This window comes from Marmota flaviventris, chromosome 2, assembly GCF_047511675.1.
Source record: "Marmota flaviventris isolate mMarFla1 chromosome 2, mMarFla1.hap1, whole genome shotgun sequence".
NCBI classification, from domain to species: Eukaryota; Metazoa; Chordata; class Mammalia; order Rodentia; family Sciuridae; genus Marmota; species Marmota flaviventris.
In genome coordinates, this window is record NC_092499.1 from 89,095,664 (window position 1) to 89,110,384 (window position 14,721).

Below are 14,721 nucleotides of genomic sequence, written 5' to 3' on the forward strand. Positions count from 1 at the left end.
GTTCTTTCTCACTTTATGTCAATGGTGGTTGAGATGTCAGTTCAGTTTTCAAGACCTTTGTTAGGGTGTTTTAGTTCTATCCCATGTCCTGCTCAGGGGTTGCTGTAATGCTCAGGGACTGGTATGAGACTTGGGTAGTGGTTTATATTATAGTTCAGTTCTCAGAGCATTTTCTGTGCATACGTAGTGTGAGCCCAGGGCTTGTACCAATTCGTGTACTGAGTTAGGAAATCCCCTTCTTTTGCTTATTCCTCTTCAGTATTTTTCCTGTGCTTTTTGGTCCTCAGACTCCCTTTTTCTCACTCTTCTACCTAGAAAAATGGTGTTTTTCCTAGGAGTTTTAGATTACTACACCATCATTGCGACAGTTCTAAACCATAAGAGAAAACGGAAGAAAATAAAACAACAAAACAGGAAAAAACCCTGCTTAAATTATTTAAGTTTTTAACTCCTCTCCACAATCTACTTGCTTTTGTTTACTTTTTAGAATCCTCAGTTAGTTGCTCTTTTTCTGTGTTGTCTAGAGTTTTCATCCTAATCAGTGTGAAAGAGAGAGGCTATAGTGACCTTATTTCATCCCAGTCAGCACTTGCAAGTTCTTCTTTATATTTGTTTGTTTACCTTTCTGATAATACTTAAATAGCAGCAGCACAGGATATTTAGTTTTCAAACTTCTACCAGCTTTAGTAAAGTAAATTTTAAAAATTGTTATAATAGGGCTGGGAATATAGCTCAGTTGGTAGGGTGCTTGCCTCACATGCACAAGGCCCTGGATTCAATCCCCAGCACCACCAAAAAAAAAAAAAAAAAGTTATAATAAAAATTTGATGGGAAACTTTATGACTTTTATTGTCTTAGTCACCCTATTCTGATCCTGATCAACCTATGATAATGATTTTCAGAGTAGTTTTAATTGATCAAACTTAGAATTTTTTTTTTTTTTTTTTTATTAATTTTCACAGTGCTGGGGACTGAACCCAGGTCCTTGCACATACTAGGCAAGTGCTCTACCACTGAACTATATTCCTACCTCTTTTTATGTTAAGACAGGATTTTGCTAAGTTGCCTGGCCTGGCCCTTTTAATCCTCTTGCTTTAGCCTCTTGAGCAGCTGAAATTACAAGTGATTGCCACCACACCTGGATTAAACGTGGACTTTTTTGTGGGTTTTTTTTTCCCCCATACCAGGGACACTTAACTGGACCACATCCCCAGCCCTTTTTTGTATTTTATTTAGAAACAGTTCTCGCTGAGTTGCTTAGGGCCTTGCTAAGTTGCTGAGGCTGGCTTTGAATTCTTGATCCTCCTGCTTCAGCCTCCCAAGTCACTAGGATTTCAAACATGGACTTTTAAAGGACCTAAATCATTCTAGCCAAGTGATCCTTTGATCTCAAGGGAGTTCTCTTTATTTCTAAGAGTTTGGAGTAGATTTTTAAAAAAATTTCTTTTGATTTTATGATAGTGGAGTATTTTCCTTGATTTGGGAAAGAATAGGCATACTTTATCTTGTAGCTAAGCTGATAATTAAAAATTCCATGTGAAATTTTTCTGTTTTTCTCCTAGCTCCCAAGCCAGAACAGAGGACTCCAAACTCCAGGAATTTGTTTGGAGTATTTCTATATTTCTTACCCCATATTCTGTTCTTTTCCTTTGTTTGTTTTAGCAAATTAGAAATTTTGAGTCTAGTGGATAGTGGTTACATCTACTAAAAGATAATTTCTCTTACTTTAGGCAATTCCAAGCTCGAGTATCACGACAAACTCTTTTAGCACTTGAGAAAGAAGAGGAGGAGGAAGTTTTTGGACCTTCAGTACCACAACGAAGTACACTAGCTGAACTCAAAAGCAAAGGGAAAAAGACAGCAAGAGCTCCAATTAACCGTGTAGGAGGTGCTCTCAAGGGTAAGTTTGTTAAATGTTATTTTGGAAAACCTTTAGTCTCTTGTGGTAGGTAAATTAAGTAAGAAGATAATGCATAATTATATACATGCACACTGTCCTAGTTTTTCTGAGTACGAGGTAGCAAATACAAGGAAGTCAAAGGAGAGCTAATATTATAATGTTCAATAAAATAAATAGAAGCATTTTTGTGTATCAGTTAATAAAGTCCTGATATTTAAGGAGCATCGTTTTCTGAGTAAGAGTTATTAGTTGAAAGAAGTAGTAATATAGCAAATGTTGTCAAAGTAAAGCTTATGTGCACCGAAACTTCAGAGAATGATATTTACATCATTAAGAATCCTTTCTTTTTAGACTTTTAGGCCAAAATTGAGTACTTTTTATATACCCGAGATGATCAGCAAGTTTTTTTTTTTCCTTTTTAATCAACAATGACTTTTTTAGAGCAGTTTTAAAAGTCACAGGAAAATTGACCAGAAAGTACTGAAAGTAAGCTTTCATAAACCAAATTTAAAATAGTTAAACATGTAAGCCAGACTATTATTTGGTCTTTAATCCCATTCCTGATATTAATTTATTAATAATCAGGATGTTGGTCAGAGATCCTAGAATTAGGATATAGAGTGTGTGTAGTGCCAAAAATATATTTCGTCAGATTATGGTGAAATATAATGTGCCAATAAAAAACATTGGGGGGGGACCAGTGAAGCTTAAAGTAATAACTAGTCTTACAATAGCAGTCTCAAATAAATGAGCTGCATTTGTGTCCTCTAGTAAATCTTGGCTGATTATTACTGAGAGAAAATGGAGAGCTGAAAAATGAAGAATTGGAATAGTTTTCTTTTGGAGTACCAGGAATAGTTTTTGAAAACTAGACAGTGTTAAAATGATGCCTCAGGAAAATGTAGAATTTCTTTCTTCTTCTTTTTTTTTTTTACTATAAATAAAAGATTAGAAGTTGTAGGAAGGAGGGGAAAATAGGGCAATGATAAGTAACAAATACAGAGTGGATAAAACTGTTACTAATTTAATTTATTAAGGTTTTTTGAAATAATTGGTTTTTTAGCCAGACATGGTGGCAAATACCTGTAATACCGCCTACCTGGGAGTCTGAGACAGGAGGATTGCAAGTTCAGATCTAGCCTTAGCAACTTAGCAAAGGCTTCCAGCAGCAACTCAGACCCTGTCTCAAAACATAAAAAGGATTGGGGATATGGCTCAGTTTCTAAGCACCCCTGGGTTCAGTCACCCCTGGGATTGAACCCAGGGGTACTTTATTACTGAGATACAGTAATCCTAGCCCTTTTTTAAAGTTTTATTTTGAGATAGGGTCTTGCTAAGTTTCCCAGGTTGGCCTTGAATTTACAATACCTCCTGACTCAGCCTCCAAAATTGCTGGGATAATAGACTTATGTCACTGTACCTGGCTAAAATAATTACTTTTTAAAAAAATCTTCTTTTGATTCTATGATAGTAGAGTATTTTCCTTGATTTGGGAAATAGGTATACCTTATTTTGTAGCTAAGCTGATATTTAAAGATTCCTTGTGAAGTTTTTCTATTTTTCACCTAGCTCCAAGCCAGAACAGAGGATTCCAAACTCCAGTTCCTCAGCAGATGCAAAATAATTGTAGAATTACTGTTTTTGATGAAAATGCTGATCAGGCTTCTAGAGCAGAGTTGTTTAAGCCCATGATCCAGCCATGGATGGCACCACCTGTCCCCAGAGCTAAAGAGAATGAACTACATGCAGGCCCTTGGAACACAGACAGGCCCTTGGAATACAGGGTAAGGACTCATAGATCAAATGTATATGCTAACATAACATAGACTTCAGGTTTATAATAGAGGAGTATTTTTAGCATCTCTTAATTCCTCTTGAATATTTAAGTAGAATCTGCATATTTTTTTGGCAGAATGTAAAAAGTATGGTAATTTTTTTTTTTATCTCCAGCCTCATGGCAATATAGCTTCTGTGACAACTGTACCCCCTGTTGTTCCCAGTTTTACTCCATATGTGGAAGAGACTGCACAACAGCCAGTTATGTGAGTATGGTTTCCAGATACTTTGAAGTGGAAATGATTAAGGGTGGGCAGAGACACCTATCCTAGTTCAAATCCTCAGCATTTTCTTTGTGAAAATGAAAATAGACAAAGTTTTGTGTATACCTTTTGTTTATACTACCTTGAATATATTAGGGCTAAAAAACTCTTAGTAATATTTTTACTAGGGTATAAACATCAGGTTGATTTATGTTTACATTGTTATAATGAGGGTAATCACTGTTATTTTAGTGAGATATTATTTGTTATTGATTGTAATTGGAAATTGTGGTAATTGTACTTTTTATCCTGCTTTTTCCTTCTGCATATATTTTTTTCCCTTCTTCCTAACCCTTAGCATTTCTTTTGTAAGAAGAAACATGATAGGTGATGGATATAATCAAGTCAGTCCAAGATCTAGTCCAATACTTAGCATTGTTGAATCCTAATGCTAAGTTCAATTCTGTGTAAAAGGTTCCTTATAACTAATTTATAATTGCCATTTCATACTAGGTACCATAGAAATGCAGAAATAAGTTTTGACCCATATTCTGCCTAATGAAGAGTCATGATACAGGAAACTTTTTTAAGAAATTCATGTGAGCCTTTATAGAAATTGATGACATACATTTTTGGATGTTTAATTTTTCTAATGTTTCAAGTTACTTTGTAGAAACATGAATTATGTCAAAGTTAATAATGGTATAGAAAATGTTAAACTTTATTTAAATTCTTTTTCTTTGGTGTCTTATTGGACCTAACTACATGGCTTTTCTTTTTTTCTTTTTCACTAGTTTGTGTGTGTGTATGTGTGGTGCTGGGGATCACACTCAGGTTCTTGTGCATACTAGTCAACCATTTTGCCATTGAGCTGCATACAGCCCCTTTTTTTTTTAATAATTTTTTTTTTAGTTGTAGATGGACACAATACCTTTTTATTTATTTTTATGTGGTGCTGGGGATCAAACTCAGTGCCTCATGCATGCTAGGCAAGCGCCCTATCACTGAGCCACAGCCCCTTTTTTTGAAATATATTTTGAGATAGGATATATTTTGAGATAGGATAAATGGGCATGATGTATACCATCATGCCCATTTATCTTTAAGTAAGTAAGTGTATTGTGTGTGTGTGTGTGTGTGTGTGTGTGTGTGAGAGAGAGAGAGAGAGAGAGAGAGAGACTGAGGATTAAATCCAGGGGCAGTTAACCACTGAGCCACATCCCCAGCCATTTTGAAACAGGGTTTTGCTGAGTTACTGAGGGTCTCCCTAAGTTGCTAAGACTGACCTGACCTCTTGGAATCCTCCTGCCTCAGCCTCACAAGACTCTGTAATTACAGGCCTGAACCACCATGCCCAACTAATTTTAATTCTTCTGCATTCAAATTTAGCAATCTTCTTTGTGAGTTTTGAGTCCTTATCATTCTTTGCTGGGATTTCTGCAACTTTTTTTTTTTTTAAGAGAGAGAGAGAGAGAGAGAGAGAATTTTAGTGTTTATTTTTTAGTTTTTGGTGGACACAACATCTTTGTATGTGGTGCTGAGGATTGAACCCGGGTCACACGCATGCCAGGCGGGCGCGCTACCGCTTGAGCCACATCCCTAGCCCGGATTTCTGCAACTTAACTATATCAGTTAGCTTTCTAACACTATACCATACATGGAGACAATCAGCTTATAAAAAGAAAAGGTTTATTTTGGCTCACAGTTTTGCAAGTTTCTGCCCATAACAGATAGGCCCTGGTGCTTTGGGCCTGTTGCAAGTCAGCACATTATGGTGTAAGAGAGTGGCAGAGAGGAAGGAACTGGGATCCCATTATCCCCTTCAAGGGCACACTCCTGATGAACTGAAAATTTCCCACTAGGCCCCACCTCCTAAAGATTCTGCCACCTCTCAACAGTGCCGTGTACCCAGGACCAAACTTTTAACACATGAGTTTTGGGGAGACACTTATCCAAATCATAGCAGTAACTAAAATCCCAATCTTTGTCTTATTCCTCTCTACCCATTCTCTCTATGCTGTTAAAGTTCTATAGTGTGTATTTGATCATGTTGTTTCCCTGATCAGAATCTCTTACTAGCTCCCCATAACTTTTGGAATGAAACCCCAAATCAGCATTCATTATATAATTATAAACAAAAAACCCACAATAGTTTTGTTTGATAATAACTTAATATATCAGTGGTTTATACGTTTTCTAAACTGAAATAGCTATTCAAAAATGAGTTGACATTATATAATAAATTTTAATGCTAGTCAGAGAACTTTGTTTCAAACCAAATTCAAATCTTGTTTTAAGTTATTTTTCAATTCATACTTCTAAAAATTATGAAAACCTCATTTACAAAACCCTTCATGATTTAATCTCTGCTAACATCTCCAGTTTTCCCCTCCTATAAGTGGTCACACTAGACTGTACACTCCTGACTTGTAGAATTGTTTTATAATTAGCATGTACAAGGCCACCATACCCCTCTCCCCTGTGGCTAATTCTTTTTCCTCCTAGGACTGTTTTAGATGTTATACCCTTGGGCTGGGGATGTGACTCAAGCGGTAGCGCTTGCCTGGCATGTGTGGGGCCCGGGTTTGATCCTCAGCACCACATACAAACAAAGATGTTGTGTCCGCCGAGAACTGAAAAATAAATATTAAAAAAAAAATTCTCTCTCTCTCTCTCTCTCTCTCTCTCTCAAAAAAAAAAAAAATTCTAGATGTTATACCCTTCAAGAAAACTCTTGTGAAGCATTTCCTTTCATCTAACTGTTTATTGAATGGTTGGATGTATGAAGTTACAAAACAGTACTACTGGAAATATAATTCAGTTCTAGAGATTTAATTGCAAGAATTAGTTAAATACCAATACCTGTTTTATTTCCTTAATTTTATTTAAAATTAAGTTTAGTTTCTCCTATTGACTTTTTTCTTCCTTTTTTTTGAGACAGGGTTTTTCTAAGTTGCTTAGAACCTTGTAAATTGCTGAGGCTGGTAGTCCTCCTGCCTCAGCCTCCCAAGCCTCTGGGATTACAAATTTTTTTCTTTTAATAAACTTTTAACTTTTGGAATGATTTTAGATTTACAGAAAGGAGCAAAGATAATGCAGAAAATTTCTGTATCCCCTTCATCTAATTTTCCTTTCTATTAACATTTTACAAAGCCATGGTTTGTTAGAACTAAGAAATTGACATTGGTATAATATTATCACCTAAACTCCAGAAAAGTCTTCAGATGTCAATAGTTTTTTTTCCAGTTACGTCCTTTTCCTGTTTCTGGTATCAATCCAGGATACTACATTGCATTTAGGAAACTGACTTTTCTTTGACTATTATTCCCCTTAATTTTTTATTGTATGAATTGAAAAATATAGAATACAATTTGATTTAAACCAAATCCAAATGTTGAAAAGTTTTCTGGATAGGTTTAAAATTTATATAATCAATTCTTTTTGTATACCTGTTTCAGTTTTGGAAACATAAACCACTTATATAAGAAGTTGTTATGAAACAGAAAAGTGTTGTGGGGTTTTTGCTACAATATTATATAAAATCAATTTTTTGATCACAGTTAATTTAATGGCAGATCCAAGACTAGAATTCATGTTTCCTGACTGCCTGTTCTTTAGAACTACATATTCTTTTCAATATTCTGTATCCTACATAAAGCTTCTAGTCTGATTCCCTACTCCTTTAAGTTTTTACTCTTTAAGTTATTTAAAAAAATTTTTTTTTTGGTACTGGTGATTGAGCCCAGGGGTGCTTAGCTACTGAGCCATATCTCTAGACCTTTTTTATATTTTATTTAGAGACAGGGTCTCTATAGTTACTGAGGCTGGCTTTGAACTTGACAGTCCTCCTGCTTCAACCTCTGGAGTGCTGGGATTACAGGTGTGAGCCACCATACCAGGCTTATACTTTATTTTAATAATTAGTATTTAATTTATTCTTTTTTTGTTTTTCAGGGCTGGGGATTAAAGGGCCTTGCACATGCTAAGTACAGATTCTACCAAAAAGCTAAACCTCCAACTCCTTTGTATTTTAATCTTGTGAAAGGACTATGTGATATAACAGAAAAGGAACAAAGATTACCAAAATTGTGTGACTACAAAATAATGAATAGGACCTCTGTAAATATCTAGTTACTTTATCTTGCCCCTTTTTTTTTTTCTTTTTGGTTCTGGGAATCAAACACAGGGTCTCACTGATGATAGGCAAGCATTCTACCACTGATTTATGCCTAAGCCCCCATCTCGCCTTTGGGGTTTTGTTTTGTTTTGTTTTTCCCCAGTGCTAGGGATTGGACCCACGGCCTCTTGAATGCAAGTCAAGTGCTCTACTACTGAACTATATCCCCAGTGCTTTTTCTGTTTATTTTTGTTTTGAGACAGGGTCTCACTCAGACCCTGTTACCCAGGCTGGCCTTAGACTGTGATCCTCCTACCTCAGTTTCTTGAGTAGCTGGGATTATGGGCCTGTGCCACAATGCCCAACCATCTCACCTTTTTTTTTTTTGGTGGATGGACACAACACAATACCTTTATTTTTATGTGGTGCTGAGAATCGAACCCAGGTCCCGCCCGTGCTAGGCGAGCACTTTACCACTGAGCCACAATCCCAGCCCAACCATCTCATCTTTTTAATGGCCTTTTTCTTCTTTTTAATTTTCCCTCTACCCCTATTCCTCTATATCATTGACTTGTAACTTTATATATTTACTATTACCTTTAAAGCTTATTTTTAAAAGCATTTTTTTTAGTTGTAGGTGGATGAAATATCTTTATTTCATTTTTTTATGGTGCTGAGGTTTGAACCCAGTGCCTCTTGTTTGCTAGGCAAACACTCTACCACTGAGCCATGACCCCAGCCCCTAAAAACATTTTTAAAAACAGCTTGAGATATAATTTATCTACCATACAATTTACCCTTTGAAAGTATGCAGTCCTGTGACTTTTAGTATATTCATAGTTGTGCAGCTCTTTCTACAATCCATTTTAGAGCATTTTTATCACTTCAAAAAAAATTCCTATTCCTCATTCTTTACCACCACCCTAGCCATTCCACTCTCAGCCCCAACAATCACTAATCTGTTTTCTATGTCTATAGATTTGCCAATTCTGGACATTTTATATACATTGAATCATAAGATATGTGATCTTTTGTAATTAGCTTTTTTCATTCGGTGTAATTAATGTTTTTAAGGTTCAGCCATGTTGTGACATGTATCAAAACTTCATTTTTATTGCTAAGCAATATTCTGTTGTATGGATATATAACATTTTTATCCAATCATTAGTTTAATGGACGTTTGAGTTGTTTTCACATTTGGCTGTTAAGAATAATGATGCAGCTTTGTGTCGTGTCACACACCTGTAATCCTAGCAACTCAGAAGGCTGAGGCAGAATGATTCCAAGTTTGAGGTCAGTAATTTATTGAGGCTCTGACCAGCTTAGTGAGATTTGTTTCAAAATTAAAAGGGTCAGGGATGTATCTCAGTGTATACCCCTGGATTTAATCCCCAGTACCAAATAGGAAAAAAAGAAAGGCAAGGAAAGAAAAAAGAAAATAATGTTGTTGTGAATACTTGTGTGTATCATTGTGTGACCATATTTTCATTACTCTTGGGTAGAAATGAAAAGGAATTATTACCTAGAAAAGGAATTCCAGGGTAATATGGTAACTGCATTTTTAACATTTTGAGCAATTGTCACTGTTTTCCAAACAGGCTGCAGGATTTTACATTTCCACAGTCCCATAATATATGGGCATTTCAATTTCTCTACATTCTTGCCAATATTTGTTATCTGTCTCTTTGGTTATTGTCATCTTAGTGGGTGTGAAGTGTTATCTCAGTATGGTTTTGAGTTGCATTTGTATAATGACAAATTGTGTTGAGCCTCTTTTTATGGCAAAATTTGTGTATCTTCATTGGAGAAATGTGTATTTAAGTTCTTTGGCTATTTTTTAAATTGGGTTATTTGTCTCTTCATTGTTGATTTTCCATTTTCTTTTATCTTTTGAAGCCCCAAAGTTTTTAAATTTTTATTAATTTTGGTGCCAGGGATTGAACCCAGGATTGCTTAACCACTGAGCCACATTCCCAGCCCTTTTCTTATTTTTTTATTTTGAGACAGGGTCTCACTAAGTCCTTAGGACCTCTCTAAGTTCCTGAGGTGGCTTTGAACTCGTGATTCTTCCTTCTCAGCATCCCAAGCTGCTAGGATTATAGGCCTGTGCGGCCATTCCTGGCTTCTTCTTCATTGAATGGTCTTGGTTTCCTTGCTGAAAATCAGCTATAATGTATGGGTTTATTTCTAAACTGTTTTTTTTTTTTTTTTTTTTTTAATGTTTTTGATGCTGGGGGTTGAACCCAGGAGTGCTTAACCATTGAGCCACATCCCCAGCCTTTTAAATTTTTTATTTTGAGATGGGGTCTCAGTAAATTTCTCAGGCCTCACTAAGTTGCTGAGGGTGTCCTCAAACTTATGATCCTCCTGCCTCTGCCTCCTAAGTCACTGGGATTATAGGCATGCACCACCAATAGACTTTATTTTTTATAGTGGTTTTAATTTTATAGAAAAATTGAGTAGAAAGTACCAGAGTTCTCATGTACTCATCCCCACTCAATTCTATACAGTTTTCCCTCTTGTTAACATCCTGCATTAGTGTCATATATTTGTTTTAATTATTGAATCCAGTGGATTTGCTTACATTAAGATTCATTCTAATATGTTTCACACTTACTATGAGTTTTGACACATGCATAATGTCACGTATCAATCATTGTAGTGTATACAAAATTATTTCATTGTAATCAGAATTTCTTGTGCTCCATCTTCATCTCTCCCCTTAATCAATGTGAAGTACTGATTTTTTTATTGTATTTTTAAAATTTTTTTATTGTAGCTCGGTGGTAGAGCACTTGCCTAGCACTGTGAGGCACTTGGTTTGATCCTCAGCATCACATAAAAACAAAGTTATTGTGCCCATCTACAACTACATATATATATATATATATATATATATATATATATATATATATATATATTCACATACATACATACATATATATAAGAATAGAGCTAGATTTGTAGTTCAGTGGTAGAGAAAGCTTGCTTGGGAATTGTGATGCCTTGGACTTGATCCATAGAACCTTAAAAGAAAAAAAAAACAAAACATTCCAACAAAGAAATAGGGTAGGAGGGTAGCTAAATATGAACTAGAGAAAGAAATCAGTATCTAAATAAAACTGGGTTTATCTAATGGAAATATCTAATTCATACCAGGTATACAGAAGTAAGGTGAAAGTGTATTCTTATTAGTTAGCTAAAACATGGTGGTATTATGCTTATAATAGGTTGGATTTGAGTAGATGAAAGGTCTTTTAATATCCACTTCCTTAGCTGGCCCCGTTTTTTTGCCTTTTCCAGAAAGTCTCATAAATAGAATCATATAATATTCGCCCTTTTCAGACTGGCGGCTTTCACTTAACAATATTAATTTAAGACTCCTTGGTGTCATTCTGTGGCTCAACAGCTCATTTCTTTTTAGTGCTGAATGATATTTCATTGTATGAATGTACTGCAGTTTGTTTATTCATTCATCTACTAGAGGACATCTTGGTTGCTTCTAAGTTTTAGAAATTATGAATAGGTTGCTAAAAACATTCATGTGCAAGTTTTTGTGTACAACATAACTTTTCAATTCATTTAGCTATATTGTATAAGACAATTAACTTTAGCTTTGTTAGAAATAGTGCCAATTTCACTTTCACTATTCCAAAGTGAAAGTGGAAAATGTATCATTTTGCATTTCTACTAGTAACAAATGACATTTATATCTTTTTTTTTTTTAAGAATTTTAATATTTATTTTTTAGTTATCGGCGGATACAACATCTTTGTATGTGGTGCTGAGGATCGAACCCGGGCCGCACGCATGCCACGCGAGCGCGCTACCGCTTGAGCCACATCCCCAGCCCCCGACATTTATATCTTGACAGCATTTAGTTTTGTGAATATTTTTGATTTTAGCTATTGTAATAGGTGTGTAGTGATATCTCATTAAAGTTTTAATTTGCAATTCCCTGATTTATTATGTTAAGCAACTTTTCACATGCTTATTTGCCATTTCTGTTTTTTTTTTTTTTTTTTTTGGTGAAATGTCTGTTCACACTTCTTTAAATTCTGAAGTTTTATTCTATGAAGTTGTACATAGAATTATTAATTTCATTTTTAGATGGTTTATTGCAAGTATATAAAATACTGATGGTGTTTTATTTTTTCGGTGTATATAGAGGTAGAGATGTGGTCTTGCTACATTGCCCAGGGGCTGGTCTTAAACTCCTAAGCTCAAGCAATCTTCCTGCCTCAGCTTCCCTAATAGCTGAAAAACTGAAACTAGAGGTGTGCCCCATCACACCCAGCAACACAATTGATTTTTTTTTTTTTTAAGTTTTTTGTTACTGTAGATGGACACTATATCTTTATTTATTTTATTTTATTTTAGATGTATGGACTTTTATTCGTTTATTTATATGTAGTGCTGAGAAATGAACCCCCCCAGTTCCTCACACATGCTAGGCAAGTGCTCTGCCACTGAGCCACAACCCCAGCCCTACAATTGATTTTTAGTAGATCCTTAGGGTTGTCTGTATATAAGATCATGTTGTCTGCAAGTGTAGTTTTGTTCTTACTTTCTTATCTAAACTCCTTTTCTTTTTCTTGCCTAATTGCCTTAGTTAGAAATTCCAGAACAATGTTCATGTAGCAAGAATGAACATCCTGGTCTTGTTTGTGATCTGACAGAGAAAGCATTCTGGCTTTTTTGGTTTTTTTTGCAGTGTTGGGAATTGAACCCTGGGCATAATGCATGCTATGTAAGCATTCTACCACTGAATTACACCCCCAGCTTTTTCAAAATTTTGTTTTTGTTTTTTAGACAAGTTCTTGCTAAGTTGCCCAGTCTGTCCTTGAATTTGTGATCCTCCCAAGTGGAAATGTGGTATTAGTTTGAGTTTTTCATAAAAGTTCTTTATCAGGTTGTACAAATTTTTTGGAGAAGCTCTTAAAACTTGTAGATGCTCAAACTCTATCACTAGTTATGTTTCACACTTACTATGATGTGAGATGAATGATGTGAGATGAAGTCTCAGTGTAGTTTTGAAAGTATCCATGCCCAGGGTTGAGAGCATCTATCTGCTAACCTGAATGAATTATATTTCATTTTATTCAAACCTATTTTATTCAAACCTATACTGCCATTTTCATTCTTCTCCCTCAGCTGAAAACCTTGAATTTTACATCATCAGTTCCCTAATGCTGTATTTGTAATTCTAATTCTTTTGGATGTGAAACTGTGAAAAATAAATACATTGCAGAGATTAGCTTCTTTATATCTACCAGGTTTGAATAACATGTGGTATTAAATTTTATTTTTACCTATAAGCAATATAAGCTGCTTGATCACCCTGACTCTACTACTAATTTCCTTCCTGATAGCTGAATTACTTCTCAAAACATAATTTTAATTTTTTCCTGGTGTTAGGGATTGAACCCAGCACCTTACACATGCTAAGCAGATGTACTACCACTGAGCTATATGTATCCCAGGCTCAGAACATAATTAATAATAATTTTTATAAGTTGTTTTCAGCCTCCTTTCTCAATCTTATTATTTCTTGTGATTAACATATTAAAATTAGAACTTAAAATTCATAAGAAATAATTTATTTTGACTTTGAGTATTAAATTATTTTGCTTCTTTAGGACACCATGTAAAATTGAACCCAGTATAAACCACATTCTAAGCACCAGAAAGCCTGGAAAAGAAGAAAGAGATCTTCTGCAAAGAGTTCAAAGCCATCAGCAAGAGTCTGAGGAAAAGAAAGAGAGAATGATGTATTGTAAGGAGAAGATTTATGCAGGAGTCGAGGAATTCTCCTTTGAAGAAATTCGAGCTGAAGTTTTTCGGAAAAAATTGAAAGAGCAGAGGGAAGGTGTGTGTGTTGAACTAATTTAAACTTGTGAAAGTAATTTATTTGTAGGAGAGTTGAACTAATTTATTAAATCTGAGGAAAATTGTCCACTTTATAGCTTTATGTGCTATTTCTGTGGTTGTACAGTTTCTCTCTATATATGTGCTCCACTTCCATTGCTGCCTGTCACAAAAACACAATGGAGAAAACTGAGTATGTGCTCAGGAATAAAGGAGAAGAAGCTCTGAATGCAGGAACAATTCATATTCTACAATAAAATCAGCTATGATCCCTGACATGCACACATGTGCGTGTCTTGCCTTTCTATTAAGTACTTTTCTTGATGCGTCCTGAAATATTTCACTGTACCCTTGATACTCCAAGGACTTTTTTGTTTTGTTTTGTTTTCCTTTAACTCTGCTAAAACATTTCTTAAAATTTTTTCCACATATTTTAATTGGTATATTATAGTTGTACATAACAATGGTATTTGTTGTTACATATTCATACAGACACACAACATAGCAATATAATTTAGCCAACATCACTTCCCAACACTTTCCCTTTCCCTGTCTCCCATCCTTATTTCCTTTCCTCTATTAATTTTCCTTTGATTTGCATGAGATCCACCCCCATATTTCTTTTTCTTCTATAGCTTTGGCACATGAGATAAAACATGTCCTTACACCTTCTGAGTCACTTTGCTTAACATAATGGTCTCTAATTCCATCCATTTTCCTGCAAATGACATAATTTTATTTTTCTTTATGGCTGAATAAAACTCCATTGTGGATATATACCACATTATCTTTATCCA

The 14,721-nt window shown here is 35.1% G+C and overlaps 1 protein-coding gene across 2 annotated transcripts in view; it reads left to right on the forward strand.

Annotated features, from left to right (window-relative positions):
* The window catches only part of Bub1b (BUB1 mitotic checkpoint serine/threonine kinase B), a 58,882-nt gene that overhangs the window by 17,583 nt on the left and 26,578 nt on the right, over positions 1 to 14,721 (forward strand). For both annotated transcript variants that reach the window (XM_027925779.2, XM_071607313.1), the window contains exons 6-9: positions 1,731 to 1,900; positions 3,470 to 3,684; positions 3,851 to 3,942; positions 13,696 to 13,925. In XM_027925779.2, coding sequence (XP_027781580.1) covers positions 1,731 to 1,900; positions 3,470 to 3,684; positions 3,851 to 3,942; positions 13,696 to 13,925 — 707 coding nt within the window. The remainder of the gene's footprint in view (positions 1 to 1,730; positions 1,901 to 3,469; positions 3,685 to 3,850; positions 3,943 to 13,695; positions 13,926 to 14,721) is intronic.